The 10,243-nt window shown below is 41.9% G+C and overlaps 2 protein-coding genes across 5 annotated transcripts in view; both read right to left on the minus strand.

The window, feature by feature from the left end:
• LOC114546120 (low affinity immunoglobulin gamma Fc region receptor II-like) overlaps positions 1-10,243 on the minus strand; it is a 1,096,214-nt gene that overhangs the window by 761,440 nt on the left and 324,531 nt on the right. The window lies entirely within an intron of this gene.
• LOC114545250 (coxsackievirus and adenovirus receptor-like) overlaps positions 7,583-10,243 on the minus strand; it is a 10,509-nt gene continuing 7,848 nt past the window's right edge. For all 4 annotated transcript variants that reach the window (XM_028563542.1, XM_028563540.1, XM_028563541.1 and 1 more), the window contains 2 exons: positions 9,334-9,693; positions 7,583-9,206 (listed from right to left, as the gene is read on the minus strand). In XM_028563542.1, the coding sequence (XP_028419343.1) occupies positions 9,022-9,206; positions 9,334-9,693 (545 nt within the window). In that variant the 3' untranslated portion in view covers positions 7,583-9,021. The remainder of the gene's footprint in view (positions 9,207-9,333; positions 9,694-10,243) is intronic.

Here is a 10,243-nt window from a genome sequence, read left to right on the forward strand (position 1 = left end):
TAAAAAGAACCTGAGAAGGTCTGACTGCAGAGGGGAAGATGGACCACAACCTCCTTCCAAAGGGGAGGGGTTCAAACAGTTTGTGCCCGGGGTGAGAGGGATCGGCTACAATCTTTCTCTTTCTCTTTAGAGAGGGTTGTTGTTCTGGAGGGGGTTAGGGAGGACTCTGGTTCAGGATACGTCCTATGGTTTATTAGCTAAATTATTATTATTATTTTATTACAATATTATTATATATTAACAAATCACAATCGTCTAAAACCCAGATGCAGAAACGGTGCCTCAGGAAGGAACTTGTTTTGGTGGAACATGTACATTCAAAAGTAGTTTTAGTCGTGCAACAGAAAACTCTGATTGGACAGATAGTCTAGCTAGCTGTCTGGATTTGGACAGAGATCTCCTGAAAAATTTCCCATGGAGGGGGGTCCCATCCATCCAATCCAATCGAGTGGTCGGGTCGGGGAGCAGCTCCAGCAACCTTTCCCGAGCAACATTAAAAGAGGCTTGGAGTCAGTCCTGGGTCTTGAGAAAAAGCACTAAAATGCCCGAAAACCGGATGACTGAGCTTAAGAGACGCCAGGAAACCCATTTCGCCGCTTGTACCCTGGTTAAAAACCATAGGTGAGGGGGCTTTGCCTTCTTTCAGTACTGTGGTGCGATAGATTGAATGCACTTTTTTTCATTACTTCTAAAATCATCTAAAAACCAATCTTAAGTTAATTTTCACTCGCGAACAAAAAAACAACCCTTCAAGACTACCTGGAGAAGGCATTCCATCGGTTTCCTGCTGAGAAATGGCCTCCTAGAATCCCAACCGCTTCACACTCGGTTTGAACCGATCCAAACTTAAAGATCGATGAATTCTTCTTTTTAAAACTAGTCCTGTCCATAAATATTCAAACTGCTGAAAGACAGATGGGCAGCAGGAGGATCCACAAAACAAGCACTCCCAGGCTCCCCTCCAGGTTGAAAAACCAGGACGGAGCATTGTTCCTCCTGACTATCGGCCGAACCCTCCTTTCCAGCACCTTGGAATAGACTTTTACCAGGGAGGCTGAGAAGTTTGATACCCCTATAATTGGCACAACAGTCTGGTCCCCCTTTAAAAAGGGGAACCACCACCCCAAACTCCTTTGCAATGTTTGGCCTTGAGCATTTCTGGGAACAAATGTGAGTTGTTTTAAAACAGTGACTTCCGCCTGGGAAAAACAATCCCCCCGTTATCCTCCACTAACATAAGGGTTTATTACCTCCTTAGTTGAGGTTTGTACACAGCTTGGATTTTTGAAAAAGAACACTTTGGTGCCGACCGAAAGTCCTTCTCCATGAAGCTTTGCCTCTTTGACTGCAGCCCTTCGGCCCTTCGGGGCAAGAGTCCTGGCTAACATATCCCGGAAAGACTCCTTCTTCAGTCGGACGGCTTCCCTGACCACGGTGTCCACCACGGTGTTCGTGGGAAGGCACCTAAGACCCTAAGACTGCCGCAGCTTCAGCAATGGAAGAATGGACCATGCCCCCAACCTCCACAGGGATTCCAAAGCTCCGGGAGGTGGGTTGAAAGTCTGTCGGACAGGGGCCTTTTGGGCTTACCAGGTCTGTCCAGAGTGAGATGGGATCGGTTGACAATCTCTTCACCCTCTACGGCCTTCAGATTTTGAAAGATTGGGTTGTGGTGTTGAGGGGTTAGGGAGGGTGGTTTAGGACTAGCACAGAAGTCCAACAACAAACAACCACTCTGGTTTAGATAGTTCCTCCCAATACGCCCTCCATTATTATTATTGGAGTCCCCATTTTATTACAATATTATTATATATTAACAAATCACAATCGTCTAAAACCCAGATGCAGAACGGTGCAACTCGGAGGAAAAGGAACTTGTTTTGGTGGAACATGTTACCTTCAAAAGTAGTTTTAGTCGTGCAACAGAAAACGGTTCCTCCCACTGATTGGACAGATAGTCTGTGCCCGCCGGGCTAGCTGTCTGGATTCTGGGCCTGGCTCCAGGCGGGGCCCCGGGCTTCCTCGGGCAGGGAGATTGGGGTTTTGAACCTCCTGGAAAGAACTTTGCCTTGGGAGACCCTACCAGGAGCACAAAGCTCCAGACAACACCCTCAGGTTTTCCAATGGACGGGGGGTCCCTGTTCTGTAATTGTTGCATGTGTACTGTACATGAATCTTTTCACAATAAAAGCTGATATTTACCAGAAGCTGCTTCAGACAGAAGGAACACCAGGAACATTAATATAACCGTGAGAACTGAGAGAGGCTTTCTCTCTCATTGTATCAGTTCCTACAGAATGCAGAACTATAGTTAGTGCACACTTCTGGTTTGCGGGTTGGTGCCTGTGTTAATGGGTGGATCTGCTCAGGTTATATTAGGACATGAGATCAAGTACTCAGGGTTTAGCACACAGTGTAGGCTACACACATGCTCAAAATTAATGGATGAAGGTTATTAGAAGGTATGAACAGGTTTGAGATGTATATGTGAGTGGACTCACATATACATCTCAAACCTGTTCATATCAAAAATATAAACTGATTGACATGACATCGACACAGGCTGCAAATAACGATTTATTTATTGTAGATTATTGTGTGGATTATTTTACTGGATGGATTGGTTTCCAAAAGACGTCCTTAAATGTATTTTGTCCCCAACTCAAAGTTATTCAGTTTACTGTCACAGATGAGAGAAGAAACTCGAAATATTCACATTTGACAAGGTGACATCACAAGTTTTACTGTTGTTTTCATAAAAAAGTAACTCAAAACGATGAAGCGATTATCAAAATAGCTGGCAATTCATTAAATAGTTGACAACATCGATTCATCTTTGCAGCTCTAGTAAAGTACTTAATCATTTTCCCCACAAAGAGAAAATCGTAACTAACTTACAAGAGCCTTATGGGCAGAAACATTGCAGTGCTTTCTCCTCCACAGTGAACAGATATGAACCTCTCTACGGTCCACGTGGCCCTCTGCTGGACTCAGACTGTTCCTGATAACTGTTCACCTCCAGGCTCTCTCTTCCAACCAGCTGTCTACACTGCACATGTGCAGCTGAAACAAACAAACTTCCCTGCTAGATTTTGCACTTTACACAGACACCTGTCAACTCGTCTAATAACTGAACATAAAACAAACATGGCAGAACTTCAAATCTGCAAACAATATTATTAAGAGACTCCAAAGCATCCAAATCTCCAATGTGTTTATAGAATCTGAATTACAGCCAGAGTCTGGCCCTGATATTACAGAGCCACAGTCCACGTAGAGTCTAAAGACACTATGTTACACAGGCTCTGTATTCTGCAGACCACTCTACCTCTGTCTCCTTTTAAAAACTCACTCGCCCCTCCCCTCCATGAAGTACAGCTGAGCTGATGGTGCGTCTCACAGTGTTTGGAGTTGGTCGATTGAAAAAAAATCCAAAATTCACTTTTGAGACATTGCTAAGATAGATATAGTAGAAACTCATTCGTCAGTGTAGGCTGAATCACAATCGCGTCAAGACAAGTCTGATTGGCCAAAACACACTGAAGACAAATTAAATAATTTTTGAATTATTAAAAGTATCCTTCTCTGCATCCCACACGCCCAACATGACATGCAAAATGTCGTGGAACAGAAACAACAACCAGAGATATTTATAAGCTGTCATTTTATCGTCATCGCAGTTTTTTAAAGCTTCAACACCACTTCGTGCGCCTATGGGGGTCAATGTTTTTTAGGCCGGGGACACCTTAGCTGAAAGAGACCCAAATGCATATATTGTACAGAATATTGTAATTTGGCAGCGCCCCTGCACTTACTCTGAGGACCCCCTGTTTAAGAGCTCTGCTTTAAAGGCCATTATGTTTCTTTAACTCTGTATTTTCTGATGTACGAAATCACAAAACAAAACAAGCAATTTTATCTGCGAGTAGCGATGAACCACATCCCCGTGTGTCAGGTTTACCGGCAGAAAGCGGGCCAAGTTAGACGTTATTTCCTGCATAACGTTGGAAATGGTATATTTTCAAACGTTCATTTCAGTAGCTTATGTAGAAGTAAGAGATGACGATGAGTTGTCTAATAATAAGGTAAAGACTGTTTGTGTCCAGAGTCTCCAGCTCATCCAGAGGTCCTCTACTTCTCACTGAGGCAGACCTGAACACCATCACACCAGTCCAACCAGTGGAGTCCAGCCAGCCAATCACTGGTCCCCAGAGAGAGAGAGAGACAGAGATACATCACAACATTAATCTTATTAAAGCATAATGAGCCTCATGTAGCTACAAAGAGAAGACCAACTCAAATTGAGAGCAAATTTGCATTCTATGTGTTTTTCACCAGCAACTTTTCATAACACACAAGCCATCAGACGGCACACACACTTCCATGGATACATCCCAATTCTTCTAGCAGATTGTCACGTTGATGAGCACACAGCTAGAAGTTATTACATGAAGTCAAAGCCAACTCTGATAGCTGACAAGCATGTAAGTTCTATAGATAATGTTTTTTATCTGAACCACCATCTGAAGCAACGTGACACAGCCAGGTCACACATCATTACTATCTTCCCTCTTACACATATTTTGCATTAAACTGTACGCTTTTTTCATCCCTGGACAGTAACAGCACATTCCTGCACAAATGTACACATTATAAACAGACACTTTATATATGTATTCTTATCTTTTTCAATAAGATGCTGATTGTAAACCTCTCTTTTGATAAAGGGACAGGACAGATGGGAGTAGGAGAATGCTCTGTCTAAAGTTACCGATGCATGTTTCTGTCTGCAGATCCAACAACAGCTGATACATGTGTGTTTATGACAATAAACTGATTTTATATACAAAGACAAAGTCTGTAACTTTAGGGAAATCATAACTCCCATTTAATGACATGTATGGAAATAATCTTCATTAACAATATTGCATCAACAACATTCATCTCTGTGACTATAAACTAACAAGAGACTAACTGAGCTACTACCAGCAGGAGGAGAAACCACGCGGCTGCTACACCCCCCTACACAGAGGAACTGTTGGTTTATAACCAACCTCTACACCCCCCCATCCTCAGACCCCCTCCACCTTGTGTTGAGACTGGTCTGGTCTACCACCTGGTGGTGGTCTGTCAGTACTGCATCTCCACTGTCCTCACAGGAAACACTCTGAATCACTGACCTTACACACACTCAACATTAATCACTCTCTCTCTACCAGTCTGGTGTTGTTGATTTGTCTCCAACAGCTCCACACTGAGCATGCTCAGTAAACCAAATCAAAACACTCCCACAATGCTGTGCAGCTGCAGAACATCATTTGTTCCTCCTACATTTTTGTGTACCCTCCAACTTCAACCTCCTCTAGCATCAAAACTGTTGAAATGACGTAATAACTAATAATATGCTTCAGTGTCTTCAGCAACACGGTGAACCTCAACCTCTTTCCAATGGTTCAGTCAGTGCCTGTAATGGGAGCTCTCTGTCACAGCTGAGAGTGGGAACGAGAGAACATTGTAAAACTCTCTTTGGATGAAAGCATCATATCAGTTCAGGTGTTACACTCATTCACTCACACATACATATATACATAAAAGTGTCCAGTGTTACAGTTTTTCTCAATTGCTAAAACACTAAAACCCATTGGCTGAACAAAGTGGTGAAGAGGTCCAGCCAAATAAATAAGATATGAACGCGTCTTACGCTGCCTGGCGGAGGAGTAAACAACGCTGTGGAGAGAAATAGATATAGCAACTTTGATTTAAAAACGGGAATAATAAAAAACAAACGTTTTCATTTTCATTTTACCGGGGGCTGTATTACCGAGGGTCAGCGGCGCTGCCCCCGGGCTCTGGAGCACCAGAGCCAGCTTGGATCAGCGGTACAGTATCTATGGCAACCAAACTTCACTGGTGAGACAAACGTGGGACGGTCAGGAAGACGTTTTGGCAAAAAACTGATCAGAAAATGTAACGCAACGTTGTAGAAATGTGGAATAGAAAGTATAGCTAATTTAGGCAAAATATAACAAAGTAAAAGTCGTAAAAGTAAAGTACAGATACGTGAAAAATGTACTACTTTGCTACTTTAGTACAGTAACGAAAAATGTGTACTTTGTTACATTCCACCACTGCATTTTGGCCCTATAAATAGCGCGATCAATCACCAAATAACGCACAATTTAATCAGTTTATCATTGCTGATGTAAATTGCAGTGTTAGTGTTTTTTTTGCATAATATGATATTCTTTTTCAACAAATGATCAGAAATACATTACAGTACAATACTATCATTGTAAACGACTGTAGAATTGAATAAAATGCAGTTACCGATTATTTGGAGCAAATTGTCACCACTCAAATGTGCGTAAGAGTGCTTTTCAGTGTTCGTAGATTTTGTTCTTAGCTAAGAACAAATCCAAGAAGTAAACACGTCTCTGTGTTTCTTGGATCAGTTCCAACAAGTTATTCTGTCTGAATGCAAAACATGTCAAGTCACGTTCAGGTTTTCCTGCCAAACCCACACCCAATCAGATGATCCTCCTGGATGGGCCCAGATCCAGGTTAAAAAATAAAGGTGGCCGAGCCTTTTGCAGTGGCTGCTCCAAACCTCTGGAACAATGTTAATGTTGTGAAAACAATGTACTTTTGGTCTAGTTGCCAATCAGTGGACACTGCAGCTGGGCTAAAAGGGATTGCATCAAAACTAACTAGACTTAATCTACATTTGAGTGCCTCTCCCCAACCCTAGCTGCTACACAGCATGAAATAACCTACTTACTTTTATCTTTAAGTAACCAGACTGTCTTGTTTGAATCTCAGCTCTAAGTTCAAGCTGAAAAGCTTTACCTCAACATTTGGAATCATGTTCCAGGGAGAGGAGCTGCAGTGTTTATCAGTGATGGAGGAGGAGAGTATCATGCTGCTGCTGCTGCTGCTGCTGATCAGAGACAGGTCCGGTCTGACTGCTCTGCCGAGGGTCACTGATGCCTAAAGTCAGAGTGAACTGCCAAATGGTGTCCTACCCCAAAACATATTGGTCAGGTTTTTATTATGAAGGATTATATTGGACGTTGGGAGATTTATTGTGGCAGACTCATCTCTGTTTTCAGCAGAGCAGCTCAGCTGATGAGTTCAGACAGATATCAACTTTGAAATGAAAACACAAGAGGACTAGTTCTCCTGAGTCTAAAGCTCCACACACTCTGGGTCTTCCCTCAGCTTTCCTTAGTTCCTTAGAAATAAAGACCAGACTCAGGGACTGGGCTCACCGCCAGAGACCTCCTGGACTCACTTCACACTGAGTCAAACCTGGTTTAAAATAAAGTACCTTATGAGTTACAGAGACAAAGAGAAATATGGTTTATAACTGAACTCAACACCCAAACAAATGCACCCCGCCCATCAGTGCTTCTTAAAACACAACAAATGTATTCTAATCACAGACTATACAAACACACGTCTCTGGCATCACTCTAAAAAATAGTGAAAATAAGCAAAATGCGAAAAATGCTCAGCCATGGGCTTGCTTAATCCCCCCATGAAAGGTCTTTTTCCATATAAAAAACACCACATGGACATTTAACATGGTTAACATATTTATTTGAATATGTTCATTTTGTAAAAATAAATAGATATTACATGTTTTGATTATTTAAATTTAAACTCAGAATAAATTATATTAAATCATCTCCTCTTTTATTAACTGTTGAGGGTTAGCGGAGAAACACACTGTAATGGTTAGCTCCCTGTTTATAACAAAGACCTTAAAGAGGAAAATGAAAGACTCCAGGTGAGAAAACACAAAGAGGACTTGGACACCGTCCAGGTGAGTTTTGGTCTGTGAGTTGTGTTCCTCATGCTGCAGTTACCCTGGAACACAGGCGTGGTGGGTGCTTCTTGATCAGAAAGTGTTTGTGAAATCCTGGAGACATGTTGGACAAAGATGTCTTCAGCTGAAACCAGAGACCCTCCATCAGATTCAGGTCTTAGTCTCTCAGGAACACATCCTCCCCCCAGTCTCTGATCCTCCTCTACACATTTAAAACTTCAATATGAGGTTGGATATTTGGAGCGGCTTTCAAAGATCATCACTTTCGTATAGTTCACATTTCATAACATTTCATTTTGTAAACTTCATGTAATTCTACTTAGTAGATAATGAATCCAGTTTAAGGTCTAATTTAGAGACAGACTCGTCCTCTATGTCCCCTTGAGATATTCTGAGCTGCATCAGATGATTTTGTAATTACAATAACAATATTCACATTTTAATCAACTCCTCAGTTTAAACCATTCAATGTTAGATGATTTTATATCATTAGCTGGAAATATAACATTCCAAGCAGGTACCCTGAGGCTTCATATTACCCAGCAGAAAACAATCATTTAAAATTCCCTTCATATATAAATATTTCTGTGTAATACTGCTGAGTTTATATTGTGTGAAAATCTGTTTTCTGCTTCATTCTGCTCTTAAAGAACATTTTAATGACTTATCTTTTATCTAAGCACAATTGTCAGGTATCAAATAAGTACTTTTAGTTAAGTAACACTGTTTTTCTTTAAAGTAACAGTACTTATACTCACGTAAAACGTTCGAGTTCTCCAAAGGTAAAGATAATCTAAACTAAATCTCTCTTAGTCTGTTCCTCCTCTGGGACCATCTCACCATGGAGCCCCTAGAGGATCTCAGAGCTCCAGATGATACAGATCCCAGACTCAGATACACAGACCCCCCCCCCACCACAGTAAGGTGGGGTGATATGTTTGGTGTCTTTTAAGTAACAGAACTTTTACTTGAGTAAAAGGTCTTAGTACTAAAAGTACTTTTACTTTAAAAAAGTATGTGGATTTCATAGAGGGAAGAGATTGGTTGAGAAAAAACAAACAGCAGATTTCAACATGACCTCACACCCACAGTAAGAGAAGTCTTGAATATACGACACATGAGAAAACAGTCTGTTGTTAAGAGCTCTGGGAGTTATCAGACGAGCTTATTGCCCCGATGCTTCATCATCATCATCATCCTTGATGTCCTGACTTCTCGTCCTTATGTCTTTTATATTTCAGGACACCAACCACTGCAGCAACTACAAGAAGCAGTCCACCTGCAACACCTGCTGCCAGTCCATGGTATCGGCCTCCAGGAGAGGAGTTTCTGTCCTCAGGGACATCATTCATGGAGTTTTCATCCTTGGAAGCAGAACCTGAAGATAATAAAACATATGAGTCAGTAGATGTGTGGATAGTGGAGCAGTCTTCATCCTCTCTGATGTTAGAAACTGCAGCTACAACCTGATACTCAGAAAAACTCACTGAGAGAGACTCACTCACCTGCTGGCTCTGGAACCTGCAGACGGATGATTCTGATTGGCTCAGAGTCGATGTTGGCTCTCTTTTTATGTCTTGAACCATCTGGTTTAACTCGACACTCGTATGTCCCGATATCGATGCTGCTCACATTCTTCAGAATTAAAGACACGTCTCCGTCCTTCAGATCTCTGTCCACCAGCTCCACCCTGTCCTTAAAGGACGGATGCTGCTGGGTTGGTTCTAAGTGTCCATCGATGGATAAGAGGACGGTATCTGGCTCCAGGTCAGGTCTGCTCCACTCTACAACACTGATGGAGGAATCAGCAGCCTGACATGGCAGAATGACATCATCTCCAGGGTACACTGTTAGGTTTCTTATCTCTGAAAAACAATAATAATAAAACTTCATGTTATTTCATAAGACCTCAACAGCCAGGACTCTGACAACTAATTTCACAAAATCAACAGTTTCAAAAGTAATAGAGTTGTAAAATGTCATCACTTGTAAAATTCTATTCAAAGCAACATAGTGGCCTATTCATCAAAACTCATTTAATAGTCACACTGTGTCTAATCTATGTCCTTGATGTTCCACTTCTGGGATTGTACCGCAGGAAATTCTGCTGGATGTATGTATGTATTTTCTGTTTCCTTCTCTTTGTGATGGAATTTTAACTCTGGTGGATTTGTGAGGACTACGGTTAACTGCTCCTCAGATCTCTGCAGGGTAAATCCAGACAGCTAGCTAGACTATCTGTCCAAAAGTTTACTCTCACACGACTATTTTGCAGCGGCTGTGTGGAGTAGCCAGACCTTCCTTCAGTGCGCTGTGGAGGAGGGTCTGGCAAAGTGAGACGACACTGGGCCAGATCTCTGGAATAAGTCCATAATCATTCCTGTACCTAAAGTAAGATGCCCATCTGTCAATAAT

The sequence above is a fragment of the Perca flavescens genome, chromosome 19 (assembly GCF_004354835.1).
Source record: "Perca flavescens isolate YP-PL-M2 chromosome 19, PFLA_1.0, whole genome shotgun sequence".
NCBI classification, from domain to species: Eukaryota; Metazoa; Chordata; class Actinopteri; order Perciformes; family Percidae; genus Perca; species Perca flavescens.